Genomic DNA, 15704 nt, shown 5'->3' with positions numbered 1-15704 from the left:
ATACAGATGCTCCTCGGCTCACGATGGTTTGACTTACGATTTTTCGACTTTACAATGGTGAGCTGGCGATAGACATTCAGTAGAAACTGTACTTTGAATTTTGAATTTAGATTTTTTTTTTTCCCAGGCAAGTGATACGCGGTGTGATACTCTCTTGCGATGCTGGGCGGTGGCAGCAAGACGTAATGGCCATCGCATGTAAGCTAGGCTATGGTGTTCGGTAGGTTAGGTGCATTAAATGCATTTTCGACTTACGATATTTTCGACTTACATAAAAAAATACTATGTTAGCAGCCCTAGTTGTAGACTGCTCTGATTGCAGGGCAGTGACACATAATGGGTGGGCATACCTTCAGTTAGGGTTATGTAACCCAAAGTCATTGCCTTTTTCACATGTCTTTGGGTTGCAGACATGTGCACTCCACACACCCTGAATCACATTTGAACCTATGCCCAAATGAGCAGCTCAAGAAGTATGAAACACCTATTTTACCTGCTGTGCCACTGTCAAAACCACCTGAGTGGCCACTATGAGTTAAATTTGCCTGGCTAGCACATAGGCCTACTCTTACTTTAATAGACAGAACTGTACTCATTTATCCAGGTTTGTTACAATAGTAATATAATAAGAAACAAAAAGTAAAATGGTAATTATGGTAATCAGAGCAAGGTCCTGTAGCAGTCCTGGGACATGCAGTGTAAGACACAGGTACAAGGTACAAGTCCATGTCCTAAACTGCTATGCTACCTGTATCTCCAAGTTATTATGAAGGACATTAAATTCATTATACTCTACTGAATTGTTTGGCTCTGTGACACTGTAAGTCAAAGCTGCCACTCACTTTTGAGTCACCCATTAACCTGAAAGTCATATCTTTTAACTGTGGGAGGAAACTCACGCAGACATTAAGAACATGCAAATACCCCACATACTGAACTGAATTCGAACCTGCATCCAAACAGTCCACTGTGCTACCCCTAAATCAGTGCTTCTTTTCAAAATCTGCATCACACAGCAAGATCACTGAGAAAATTATTGTGGCAAGTAATCCACAGTTCTTGCTCTGTTGTCATAGAACGACCTCCCCCTCTCACTCAGAACTGCTGAATCTCTGTCTACATTTAAAAAGAGTCTTAAAACTCACCTCTTCCAGACTCACTTCGCCCATCATCTCTTAATTTCACATAAGGTGTAAATGCTCATGTACTTCTAGCTTTAAGATCATGCCTGTCAAACAATGGATAAACCTTTACAAAGCTACTCCTGTTATGTAACATAAATGTTTATATATACCTCAAAAAAAAAAAACACAAAAAATTACTAGGAAGGTGATTTTGAATCGTGGATATTCAGATACTTTTATAGAGCTACTTGTGTGATGAACATTGCTTCATATGGTGGTAAGAAACAAACTAATGAAAAGTATCTGCTAAATAAATAAATGTAAATGTTCATTTTTTTTTGTTGTGTTTAAAAACACAAACAAGGTTTTGCTCGCAGTTTTGAAAACTATTAGGGCACAAAGCCTGCATAGCTTTCATAATTCTGCTTAGTAGGCAAAGAATTACAAACGGAAACTTACTGCAGGTTTCATAATTGAGACAAACCTTCAACTAAGATTAATTTTTTCTCCTCATCTTACAAAAGTAATTTGTTTCTGAAAAATGATCTATAGGGTAATAGCAAGATGTAATTACTAATAACATCAATGGTACTTTACATGAATTCCTGAGCAGCAAAAGTGACACTAAGCTATAATAAAAGGTATTGCAAGCTATAATAAAAGGTATTGCAATGGAAATATAAATAATGAAAGTAAATAAAATTAATGAAAATATAAATTGTGAAATAAATGATCACTAGCACACATGTAGATAGAATCAGTTGTGCTGGAGTTGATCAGCCAATTCGTATTGGGTGATCAACTTAACATAGCATGCTTTATTTTCAGTATAAAAGTGGAAATCCACTACTATGGAAGCGATTTCTCAATATAAATCACTGTGTGTATGGCCTCACATTTATTTTCTGAAAGTGTTGATTTTGACATCAGAACTACTAAGTTGGATAGTGAAAATTTGCTGCTGCTCACAACTTTGATCAGCCTTGCGAGAAAAAGGAACTCCAGCTATGGTCTCATTCATCTTTTGAGCACAAACATCTGCTCTGTTCTCCAAGAAAGGCAACTGATACCTGTTGCTAGTATGAATTTCTATACTTTAGTTAGGGTTAGAGTTATATGACCCTAAACGCACCCCAACCCCCTCTCTAGCCCTGGGCCTGTATGTACTGTAATAGTGTATTTAAACAGTTTTATTTATTACAAGCAACATATTAATTAGTTTAACCAAAGCATCTGGAGGAATCCCAGGTAGAAACATGCAGACAACTCTGAGCTACATTTGAACCCAGCTCCAAGCACACAGCTCAGCCACTCAGCCCACTGGAGAGTTTCTATGAACCTAACCTTACACTATCATCTCCAGCACTCTTCCTCCACCACCTTCACCTTATCTCTCTCAAAACCAAAAGAAGATAGCACTTCAATTGACACAATTCAGTTTTATTACAACTTCCAGACAGTGTCCACCCTTCTCTCCATGGAGCCACGAGAAGAAGTCAATAGCACAATTCAACATCCGAGAGCATCTGCAATATCGCAGCTCGGTTGGAAGCTGCATTAGTTCTTCCACCCAGATTAAAACCACTTAATTGGATTGTATCTCTCAAGGGAAAGCAGTTCTTTACTTTGATATGAGACTTGGACTGTCATTGTGAAACACCGTCTGTGGCTTGAACAACTTCGTAATGTTTCAGTTTGGTTTTCCATATGCACCGCTGCAACATAATGTACTAACCAACAGGTGGCGCTGTATGCAAACGTAAGAAGAAGTTGAGCGCTGGTCTTGTTCGCAGAACTTTGCAGAGAAAAAATGTACAGTATCTACAGTGTGGAGCTGAACAGATCAATAAAAGTTATTATAGATATCTCACAATGTACTTCGATATTAAACTGGCAATACAGTTTGAGGAATGTACAATAGACAGGCATATAAAACTGCAATGAGGTCGTTTCATCCTTCCCAGGGTTTGACTTCTTCTCCATTCTACCAGTAAATAACTGAGAAAATCTAACAAAGTTCTGAGCAAAGATACACATCATAGTTTGCTAAATGTACCGAAAAAGAACAAATGAAGCACATTTTAGATTAGCCGTGGTGTGTGAAGAGAATCCATTCCACAGATGGTGAACCAGTACACTTAGTCTGGAAACCGTTGTGTGGTCACACGGAGACAGACACCTACCACATTGTCCATGAGCAGACAAGGGTTTTTCTTCTCAGCCGGTTGACTGCAAGTTTGTATGAGAGAAACAGGCGACACCATGACACAAGTCAGAATCTTGTCCACATTTAGTACTCAAGGAGGGAATTTCCTTTTATGCCAGGGATTCTTAACCACTGATACATTTCAGGGACTCTGTGTACTTGGATGGGAATAAATTTACATCTTTATTTTCACTAACCCGTAACTCAAATTTAGTATTTCCTTCAGTTAAGAATGTTTTTTGATATATTTTGTTAACTGCATTTCAGTCAAATTGGTTTATTTTAATGTATTTTCCGTCCAGTCTCAATAAACTCGTCTTCATCAGGGTCGTGGCAAACCAGAGCCTATCCTGGAAGCACTGGGTGCATGGCAGAGGGGAGTACACCCTGGACAGTACACCAGTCTATCACAGGGTAGTCACACACACACACACACACACACACGCACACACAAAAACACTCATCCGTTCACACACTAAGGGCAGTTTAGAGTCACCATTCTACCTGAACTTCATGTCTTTGGACTGTGGGAGGAAACCAGAGCACCCAAATGAAACCCACACAGACACAGGGAGAAGATGCAAACTCCACACAGACTAAACTAGGATTGAGCCCATGTCCTCACGCACCATGCAGGTGCTGTGAAGTGGCAACACTACTTACTGTTGCACTGTACCACCCATGTATTTTATGTGTTTAAATAGATTATTCCGAGAAGGGGTCCATAGACTTCATCAGACTTCCAGATGGGTCAATGCAATAAAACAGTAAAATACCATTTTCAAACCAATGAGAAAAAATTCCAATTTCACCAGCAAAATACACAAATTGTATGTAATTAAGAAATTAGAAAAGTATTAAATGTGACAAACTGTATTCGATGATATGAACTAGAAGTCATAATACTATATAGTGTTGCTTCAGCATCTTTTTAGCAACAGCTGCAGTATTTTCAGATATAAAGCAGGTGAGAGAAATCAGTGTATTTTATATCTTGGGCCTTGGTTGGACTGAGTCTCCACTTGTTCAGACACTGAAGGCTGTTCAGCTAAACCAAAACCCTACTGGCTTCATAGGAAACGTCCCTCACGTCCGACAGGCACTAAATGCACCGAGAACTTTTAGGTCTTCATTTCTGCAGCGCACTGCCTCTTCCTTGTTGCAACCGTACAATTATCCTTTGTTTCTTTGCCTTCCTTCTCTGCTACTGCACTTCATTGTTGGAAGGACAGAAGGGCGAGCGCACTTGAGTCCGACGGCCAAGAACATCGTCCTATAGCCATGAGATTCGGAGCTTATTGCATCTCCTCGTTCACAACTAAACTGTCACATACTTACATTTATTCTTTTAGCCGATGCTTTTCTCCAAAGAGACTTACAACGTTAAGGTTACAATTCACCTCATGGGGTAATTTTACTAGAGCAATTTAGGGAAAGTACCTTACTCAAGGGTACTATAGCAGGAGGTGAGGATCAAACCTGTGACCTTCAGATCGAAAGGCAGTAAATGTAACCACTAGAGTAACAACTCTCCCGGTACTTCATTGCTGAGTTGTAATGTTCTGTTAAACACATATACGGACAGACCGATGTACTGTAGGAAAGGAAGGAAACTACACAATGTCGATACACGCAAGCACAAAAGGAAGATGATGATGGTATTTGCAGGCTTGCTGCCAAAAAATACAAAAATACAAAAGTAGAGTAGTGGAAGGAAACATCAGGCCATTTACTTTTCCAGTACAGGAGTGATTTTTTTCAGCTCCTTTTCAGTGTGTTTATTTTCTTAAGACATAATTGCACAAATTCAGCGGTTTGCTTAATCTCCTAAAATGTGCTCAAGGAGTATCGCAGGTTTCCGAGTTTTCTTCAGCCAGTTAAATCCATTAATTTGCACATCCGCAGTTTGGAAACTGCTAACGCCAAGGCGTCGAAAACTAAAGATTAATTCCGGACATAACTTAGATACAGCATAATTTAATAACCCTCTCTGGACACGTAGCTGTGTGTATTTTTATCTCCCAGTCCAATCTACTAGGGAGCACACACACCTGGAAAGGTGCTTCCAGAGGTAATTAAACTCGTAAATTCACACCCATGGCTACTCTCGTCCCTGCACGAAAAGGTCTTGGTCTGGAGAAAAGGCGTAAAAGGCGAAAAAAGCTGATTTGGGGATCAGCGGTGGTGACCTTCAGAAAGCACTGATCCCTGTTGCTGCAATCCTTAAAAAAGGAAGAGCCCTTTACTATGGTGACCGCATGGGAGAAATGATCCGCACTGAACAGATCAACCGAGGACACGAGAACCACCAGGCAGACACATCTAAAAGGAAATGACAGGGTGAAAACAGATATTCAGAACTCGGCGACTGTTTTGATTTTTTTTTTCTTCTTTTATTTGTCGACCACAATGGCAGTATTTTCACAGCACTGTGACCTCAACAAAATAAAGGGACAAACCTTAACCCAGCCCGGCACACAACAGTTATATATATATTACTGCAATAAACGCTACAATGGAGAATTTTATAGAAACCAAAGACTGACGAAGAGAATGGTAAAAACAACAGAGTGACACAAGACGGTTGAGATGAAACTTGGCATTAAATTGTTTGAGGAATAATTTCGCCATTCGGAATAAATGGAATTATATTTTTGTTAAGGGAAAAAAATGCAGCGGCCCCTTGGTTGCTAGTACATCATTAGAAAGGGAAGGTCTCTGTAAAAGGGGCCATAATGGCATGTAATACTGTTCCAGCTGCGGCCCTCCCCAGGAGAAGCAGAAGGTAGATGATGATGATGATGAATGCTGTTCCACTGGAACACTTAGCGAGGCCTCCATTTTATTAATCCCAAAATTGCGAACACTGATTACTCAACTCTCATAAGTACAGGAAATAGAGCATGGTACAAGGTGAACTTGCTCCATCACACAGCACAAAAGAAATACAGGCCTTCGGCAGAAGAACGACCCTGACTCTCAAAGAGGATTCGCACGAACCGCATCTGCTACCCGTGATCGAGCACATGAACGTATCCGATACCCGATGGCGGCGATGAAGAGCGGAGGAGAAACTGGGAGAACGAAGAGATTGAGAAAAGACACTAACTGCCCGGACAGGGCAGAAGATGAAGGACCCTCCACATTATTTAAATAATAGCCGCAGGCTCCATAATAATGGGAGATCATCAGAAGTTTCAATGTACTTTATTTAGCTGTGAGCACACTGACAAATATTATCATCATTATTACTACTTTGCTGCTAAGCTATACAATTTGAACCACTTATACAGCTGGATATTTTAATATTAGAGTAAGTACCTTCCAACTGAGGTTAAGTACCTTTCTCAAAGGCACTACAGCAGGGCTGCTTCTTGGGGATGTGAACTGATTCCCTTCAGGCTATAAGCATGTGTCCTTTAATTGCTTTGATATTTGCTGCCACTGTCTGGCTGGACAATGATTGAACAACGGATTAATACACATCACACGAAAACTAACCGTACAAAGGAACGGTGCAAATACCCTTTCCTGAACCACACCCTACCTGCCCCGTAATTCCACCATATCCCTGAAGAAATTATCTTGTGTTTGTGGATCTCGGGATCTTCCCCCATGGTACCAAAACGTAGTCCGCGTTTCGAAGTGCAAAGCCTTCTTTTATGAATGGAGATATGGTCTATATTAAGTCATACAACATTGCTACAACATAAATACATACTTAAATTTTAAAAGTGCAATTTTTTTTTATATTAAAGTGACTGGCACAGCGAGCGTTATATTTCAGATTATCAGTTGCCAACGAGAGACTGTTTAGATGGGTGAGTCGTTTCCACTATGGGGATCAATACAGTGCAAACAGGACAGACTTTTCCTTTTTTTATAAACACTGTCACATTTTTAAGCTAACCCCGTGTAGCGTGAAGCAGCGAACACAGATTACTTTTAGACAGGCTAACAAAGCTAACATCCTTATAAATTCCCTTTAAGAAAGGGATCACATGAGATTATAAAGGCATTCAAAGTAATTCTAGGCACAGTATTGGTACTGCTGGTTCACTCTGCCGGGCGATCGTTCTGGGAGGACACCGGATCATTTTCTGTTACGGTTCCGGGTGACATCACCGCGAAGGTAGAAAGCACAGCGGTATGTGCTGTGATTGTGGACGTACGGATGTGCGGAGAAGGCTTCTGTGGCGCGTGGCAATCCACGCAAGGGAGGTGAACAGCGACACTGAGAAATGTTGTTGCGTGTCCATTCTTGGTGCCCGATTCCATGAAGACGGCCTGCCATTAATAGCAGTAATTAATCTCCTCGTTGGCCAGTATCATGGCTGTCCTGCAGGGAACGTACACCTGAGAAGACAAAAAGAGTAAGGAGGAAAAGGGAGGCGTTAAACACATTACATTTTGATATATACTGTTAATGTTAATACGCAAACCATGTGTGTGTTGTAGTGCAACTCCAGTGTTCTCTGTGAAGGCCTGTGCCATTCAAGTCCGGCCTCTGAGCAGTGCTACTGTTCATTTTTGTCAGTTACATACAGACAAACCTCTATTTACGTAAATCCGAATTTACGTAAAAAAATTCCCGGCATACACATTATGTACGGATAGCGCTTTTATCGTCCGAAATACGTTCAGCGCAAGTCGGCGTAGCCGGACAAGGCAGGAAGCTGCATCTTCCAGGTTCCCATGTGTTTCGAGCCATGAACGCATCTCCTTTCGTTAGCGTAGTGCTTTTTTCCCGTATTTTTTACCCGTTTCATTATTCACAATGCCTGGTGGTAAACGTGCACTTGAAGGAAAACGAGAACCGTCTCGAAAGTGTACAGCAATCGATTTGGAGATGAAATTGAAAATTAGGAAGTATGAAGGTGGACAAAGATTATCGTCTATACGGGAACCAGGTTTAGCTGTATCGACTATAAATACAATAGTGAAGGATGCTGCACATATAAAGGAGCACATGAAAAGAACAGTTAGCATGAAAACAATAACAACAAAAAAACCATCAAGGTCCAATAAATGAGATGGAAAAATGATAAATTACGCAACAGCAGCACCCTCGTGTGTCAGCATACTACTAGATATAAGGTAAGCCCGCACAGTAGAATACCGTACATGTAACGTATGCAGTAGTCTATTTTTTAAATTTATGCTTTAAAGAAACGTAAAAATTTATTTCATTGACTAGGCCTTTGTCTTATTACAGTATTTAATAGGTCTGACATTTACTACACAATTATATTGTGTAATTTTTTTTATACCCTTGTTTGCAACAAATATAAAGGAAATGAGAAGGCTTGGCTCTGTAACGGAGGGGGAATCCGACGTAACGTAAATTTCGACTTGCGTAAAGGGTTGAAGAACAGTCTATTTGTCTAAGTCGAGGAGTGTCTGTAATTTAAACCCTAAGTTGTGATTCATAATGAAAGCATTGTCATCTCTCACGATGAAAAGTCAAAAGCACAATAAAATCTGTGTTTAGCTAACAAAACCATTAGCGGAAGATGATGCCGAACCTTGAAAACTGATTTTATCTAAAGAAATAGCATTAAAAAATGCCTTGAAAACAAAGTTGCAGAGAAATGCTGATGAAATCTAAAGGACTGCACCAATTTAAAATAAGAATTACTTGTCCAGCAAGCTAACGTACGAGACGCAGGAGAAGACTACAGGGCTTAATCACTTTCGCTGCAATTTCACAAGACGACATTCTGTCAGAAATAATTACCCTCTCAAGAAGTATGGGCAACGTCACCACCAAGAGATTCTGATTCTGACGTTTGTAACAGAGTATTCGTATATGAGAGGCCCCTGGTGCGTCGCTGACACATGCGGTAGGGCATCCCGTGCGCTAGGACTAGTAGAGATGTCCACCCACCGAGGCTCTGCAGCCCACCTTCCACGCCACTCAAAGGCTGTTCAAGACGCTCATCTGCGGAAGCCCAGACTCTCGACTAATTAGAGCATCGCAGTGGGAAAACACTCCAAAGCGGGGCGCTGTAGAGCATCCAAAGGGAAGGGATAACTGCTGCTGCTGCTGCTGACAGCAACGCACCCCAGCTGGCAATGTGACTCGCAATATTTCTTCTGATGAATGGAAAGCACATACAAACGTACAAACAAATAAGTAAACAAGCAAGGTGACAGTTATGTGTATTATTAATGAGCAGGGTTCGTAGAGGAAATTTTTTGTGAGGCATTGATCCGTGGCACACGCCTCGCTTTTCCGTACCGTTCCCTCTGCGCCGAGCCCGAGGAAAGCAACGTCTCGGAGAGCACCCTTCAGTCTCATCCTTACCCACACAAATGCAGCCGCACATGACGGCCTGTCACAGACTCCTCTCGATAAAACGAAATGTTTCCTCTCGATCGGGATCAAAGCTCACCCGCACGGCGAGGACGGAATTTTTCTCACAGTCAATACGGCACTTTGGACTCTTGTATTAAGGAGGTGCATAACAAGAAGATGGCATATATGGCATGAGTGCTTCCATCACAGAATACTCATTGAAAACAGCACAAACAATATATACAAAATCACTGCTGGGTATGAACAAGCAAAGGGATTATTTCATTATACACATTTATTAATTTAGCTGACGCTTTTCTCCAAAGCGAGTCCACGGGTGACGTAGGATGTTAAGGTTACAATTACTTACCCATTTATGTCACTTGATAATTTTTTGCTGGAGGAATTCAGGGTAAGTACACCGTTCAAGCATAGTACAGATCGGGGGTGGGGATCAAACCTATAACCTTTAGAGCCAAAGGCAGCAGAACTAACCACTATGCTACAAGCTATCCCCATATATATGTATATATTATAGATATAAAGATGTCCCCATATTATATATTATGTATTTCATTTCAATACCTTAGCAGGGACCTGAATGTAATGATTTGACCATTTATTTCATCAAAAGATCTCAATCCTAACTATTTAGGCATAGAGTATTTAATTTGTATGAATGGAAATTGTTAAAACCACAGCTCCTTTTATGTGATATGGAGTGATGACCACCACCTCTGAGACCTCTCTTTCAGTCACGAGGCTGAGTGAGAAGACTACTTTCTCTGAAGGACCTTCCAGAAACGAACCGAAACGACGATAATTACCCGAGAAATTCCCAAGAGAAAAAAACTAATTTTTTAAGGATTTTCAAGCTTGTTGTTACATACATCAAACAATGCTTGACAGTTAACTACAAACAAAGGCTTCTTCTGCCCAATGTTTGTGTAAGCATAGCAAATATGGAATTATTTTATTTTGATTGACAAACATGATGCGCTCAATAGGAATTTGACAACATCTGACATATTCTGTCACATCTTACTGCAATAAGCAAACCACAAAGTTTCACTGTTTATTCCTCTTCCCCAAGAAAGTGCACAAGCCATTTTCACATGTATTTATCTATCTAAGAGCATGCAATGCTGGTCAGAAAGCTTTCAGCTGTTTTTACGGTCCAGCAACGTGCTCCATCCAGAAACCGGAGCCTGCCGTGGACGTGAGCCGAAGAGGCGGCAGGAAAAGTGCAAGTATCCCATAGTTACCAACTTAAAACTATCTCTGAAGGATGGGGTTCTAAATAAATTATGGAGCAATGTGTCTCCAAGCATGGACCTTCTGACACTGTCACGTAAGCTTAATAATTCATTTCTGTCATATTTAGACAGAGTAATGGAGAAAAGTCTCTTTTCCGAGTGCAGACATGACACGCACTGGCTGCCTAAAATACGAAAGATAGGTCTCGGATTAACCTGTGCCTTAAACCCCACCGCCCATTTTAATTCTCGGGGATTCACAACGGAACTGAGATTAGTGTTAGATTTGACTCAGCTTTCAAAGCAGTAGAAAGGGATAAGGGCAAAAACATGGTACTCATTGAGTGAAATGGTGGGAAAATCTATAAACTGGAAGGTGGGAGGGAATACAGCCACAACACTGATTTCAGGAAACTGATGTCATGTGAAAACTTGTAATTCCACAACCACAGGTGGACACTGTGCTCTTCACTTCATGCAAATGTGACACTTCTCTCACGGTGGACGTCAGAGAGCTGTCCTGAAGTGTTCCATTAAAAACAAAATAGATATTTATTCATCTATATTGATATACTTTTTCAAGGTCCTGTGACAAACATATTTCATGTTTTTTAGTCTATATCTCTGTGCTAGAACCCGTAAGCCCACCTTACGTATGCATTTTATTTATTTAGCTTCTGCATTTGTCCAAGGTGGCTTAAAATGCCAGGCTTTCATAGGAAGGTACTAACAGTAATTTAGCCATTTATTCAGCAGGGTGTTTTCATTTTACGAGCTCAATACCTTCACCAAGAGTACTTAGCAAGACGATGATTCCATAAACCCAAGACTTTTAAACAACAAGGCAGCAGCCCTAAAAATCATGCTACCTGATGCTTTACTTTGAGATGCTCCTGAAAGTTTAATGAGAGCATGAGAACATGGAGAATGCCCCTGTGACAGCAGATATGAAATATGGTCTTGGAGAGCTTCTGTGAGCTGAAGCTGGTAAGGGGCCATTCCACATCTATAGTTCTAGAGCTTGGGGTTCTCTACTGGTATCACTCTCAAGTGCGGAGGAGCCACGGGCAAAAGGTCTGTTCCCTACACCTAGGGGCAGTTAGCCTGCACGGCCATGGTTAAAAACAGAACCCCGAGCATTAATTCAGGGGGCTCTTGAATAATAGAGGGAAATGTGGGGCGTCATAGCTTTGCAATGCAGGATCTGATCTTTCATCCAGGCCCATGTCCCAAGACACCTCACCTATGCTCCACTCTGCTTCGCTTGATGAATATTCACAGCACTCGCTGCCCTGCCATAATGCCTGTGCAGCCTTTCCCTGAAATAAGACTAAACCATCTAAGGGCTCACTAACTCCATTACACAGTGGCAAAGATATAATTATAATGCAGCATTTTCTCATACCTCTAGTTCAGAATTAAAAGCTACCAACAGTAGTAGTGTACTATGTGTAAAAAAAGATTCTGAATGTCGCCTTCACCTTAACCTCGACTGATTTTAATAGTTTTCTTTTATTGATTGGTAAACGTCACCTCTGCATACGTTTTAATGCATGCTCATTTTTAGAGGCTATTACCAGAGATTTGAGACAAAATTTTGCTGTGTGACTAATTTGCATTTAATTGCAACAACACTGGAAAAGTTAGAGTGAGAATTCAAACGAGAACTTCATTTAGAATTTGACTCCAGAAATATCAAATCACGATACTAATTATGCATTAGGGCTGAAAAATGTCAAGAATATCAATAAGATGAATTACTGCTCATTGTTCATAGTTCATCTTCTCACCGGGCTCGCGCTGTGCGGCGATAAGAGAGTGAAGCTGTTATCCTGCTTTCAACACAGTGAAATAGAGCCATTGAACAACCTGGAGACTGGGCTCCTAAATATGCCAACAATAAGAGAAAGGACGGATAAATCACAAGCGGCAGGACACTAAAAAGAAAAGGGAGGGAAGAAAGGAAAGAGGGAATATTCTAGAAAGAGCACTTTGATGGAGTGCTGAGGCCGCAGAGACGGAAGGCGGAGAGATTGTCTTTAATGAGGCTATGCTGGCCAGAGTTGTCGTTAAGGAGACACAAAACAACAAGCTCATTATTCCAGGGATGCACAGCTAGCAGAAAATCGATAGCAATGTGCTGCTTGAGAGGTTTGTTTACGGCCTGCCCTGGCTGCCTCTTCTCCGCCGCACGCAGACCCCTCGGGGCTTCGCCCAAAGAGAAAGATGGCGACCGGGGCGTGAGTGCGGACAAACTATGGATTCAAAATTTGTACGGAGAGAGGATTGGAAAACTATGGAGGGGGTGGAAAAAAAGAGAGAAATGGGGAGCTGGGGGTGGGTAAACAATGCCTGCCAGATTATTAACATCTGTGATGTTTAGGCTCAAGGAAAGATAAACTATTTATCCGCCCCTGTTGGCTTCTATTAGTTATATCAATAATGCAACTAATCTTGCTGTTATACACAACATTTAGAAAAGCAGTCAAATTGGTTTGCTAAGAAGTAGATCGAATTGTGGATATTTACCTGAGCAACTCCATTATTCAAAGCTATTTTGAAAGGTGAGGACCAATTATGTGTATTGTCCTGCGACTAATGTGTAGTTGAGGACTTTAAACCTAAGACCACCAGTTTTGCAGTCCAAGAGCCTACATTATGTATAACACAGCTTACTCATTTCAATGTATTTTCATTTAGCAGCTTGGATTGACCCTAAACCTCTCTGCAGGACAGAATCATTCAGGATTAGGAATCAGACGGTCTTTTGTCCAGTAAGAGGAGAGAAAACAAACAGAAGTGAGTTAAGGTCGCATTGCCAATGTAGGCTGTTGCGGTGGACGCTGAACGGGATGTGTGAAACGGACGGCTAGTGCCGGTGCCGTAGCAAACGTGTACTGCACTGTACTCACCAGCATTGAGTGCGGACGGCCGTTGAAGGGGACGGCTTCCGTGAAGAACTCCGTGCTGTGATCCAGCCTGCCGTGGCCGCCGTACTGGACCGCATCCGAGTCCAGCTTGATTTTGTATCTGCGGAAGGGCATTGTTAAGGGGTTCCTGGTATGTGTCAGCGCAGATCTGGGCAGGGATGAGCTCACACGGTCGCTCCCTGTTACGCCGTATCCATTTTTCTTTCCAGTTCAAATTGGCCCGGCATGAAGAGTGATGTATGCTCTTCTTTTACAGCAGTGGAGTTCATTCCTACTGCCGTTTCTCAGAGAATGACGCCTGGTGCCGGACAGGTGTGCCAATATGCAGGCATTGTTTCATAAGGCCTTAAATCAAAGATGGGACTGACGGATTTTGGAAGGAAGTACAATCTCGTTTGTCTGAGTTTTGGACAGCTGGATGGCATATCAAGCGCATATATGGGTGGGCGGGTGTGTAGTGTCCAACTTTAACAAATGTATGTCGTCTCGGTGTCTGCTATTGATATTAACTACATTAACCGTGTGGGTACTGTGTATTTCTGCAAGTGAGGAGCTGTGCTTTGAAACTGTCTGACAAGACTCTACATCACCCTGACATTAATGTCCAATCATGGTCTATTACAGGAGGGATACTCAGTCTGAATTTCAGGTATGAAAATACTGGCCATTTCCATGAACAACACAAAAAAAAATAAAGAAATAAATGTAACACCGCTGCAGAGAAAATAAATCAAAACAGACCAAAAGCCCCAAAGTGACCTTTCCAGGTTCCAACAATCTTTGCAGCAACTAAAAACTATCTCCAGTACAATTAACAAAATAAAACTATGCAAATGCTGCTAGAAATCTGCAAAGCAGCTAAAGAACTTTCCTTTTAAATACAGCACCGATTCATCCGTTATCAATAACTGCTTGTCCATTGTGGGGGTGTAGCAGTGCACCGCAGGGCAATCACACACATTCACTCACCCAGACATATAAAGGGAAATTCAGAAGGGCCAGTTCATCTGAAACACGTCTTTGGACTGTGGAAGGAAACGCATTTGAACATGGGGAGAATATATAAAACTTAAGACGGACTGAGTCGCGTTCAAACTCTCCATCAAATCCACAGCCTGGGAGCTACGAGGCTTCACCGCTATGTGCTGCATCACTGTGTGTCCTTGTATTACAAACACAAGGGCAACTATACATTTTCAAAGATATGCACATTATCCCATCTATTCATTTTTTTAAGCTGTATTTTCTTCACTTGTCTATTTTGAAATATTTGTCAGAGACTACAGCTGATGTTTGTGCACATCATCGTTAACTGGCAGCAAAACGCACTTAAACATAGCAGGAATGTGAGAAAAAACATGAAGTCAACTCACTTCCAGTATTCACAGGGAAAAAGTTGATCAGTAACAAGATGACAAACACGGCATGTTTTATGGGGTGAATCATTCAAAAATCAACATTAAATAGGAATGAGTGTAGACAGGGTATTTTTAAATTCAACCATTTAAAATGAGTTGTAATTTAAATGTAGCTCTAAGAGAGAGTGTTCCGGCATATTTCTATTCATTACAGTTACTGCCGACAAAAACTACCAAGCAAATAAATTCTAGGAACGTCTTGTGTTTTTACTAATTGTATAGATAAGAAAGCCGGCTGAAAGTGGCCATATGCTGATGTTGCACATGTTGATTCAAGACAATAAAAGTTCTGTGATGGACTGGTGTCCCATCCAGTGTTTCTTGCCTCATTCCAGGATAGGCTCTAGAATATAACAACCCATGCATCAGATTAACAGCTGAGGAAAATTCCCTTCCTTCTCCTTTAATAGCATCCTTCTGCTGAAGAACACTGACGAAAATTAAATATAGTTCAATTTTTAAATCATTAAAG

General features: G+C 41.2%; 1 protein-coding gene across 1 annotated transcript in view; it reads right to left on the bottom strand.

Moving 5' to 3' along the window:
* Window positions 1–6522: 6522 nt before the first annotated feature.
* gbe1b (glucan (1,4-alpha-), branching enzyme 1b) overlaps window positions 6523–15704 on the bottom strand; it is a 79863-nt gene continuing 70681 nt past the window's right edge. The window contains exons 15-16 of the mRNA XM_018764775.2: window positions 13797–13914; window positions 6523–7686 (exon numbers count right to left, since the gene is read on the bottom strand). Coding sequence (XP_018620291.2) covers window positions 7624–7686; window positions 13797–13914 — 181 coding nt within the window. The 3' untranslated portion in view covers window positions 6523–7623. The remainder of the gene's footprint in view (window positions 7687–13796; window positions 13915–15704) is intronic.

This window comes from Scleropages formosus, chromosome 10 (assembly GCF_900964775.1).
Source record: "Scleropages formosus chromosome 10, fSclFor1.1, whole genome shotgun sequence".
Lineage (NCBI taxonomy): Eukaryota > Metazoa > Chordata > Actinopteri > Osteoglossiformes > Osteoglossidae > Scleropages > Scleropages formosus.
This window is presented reverse-complemented; position numbering and strand designations above follow the sequence as displayed.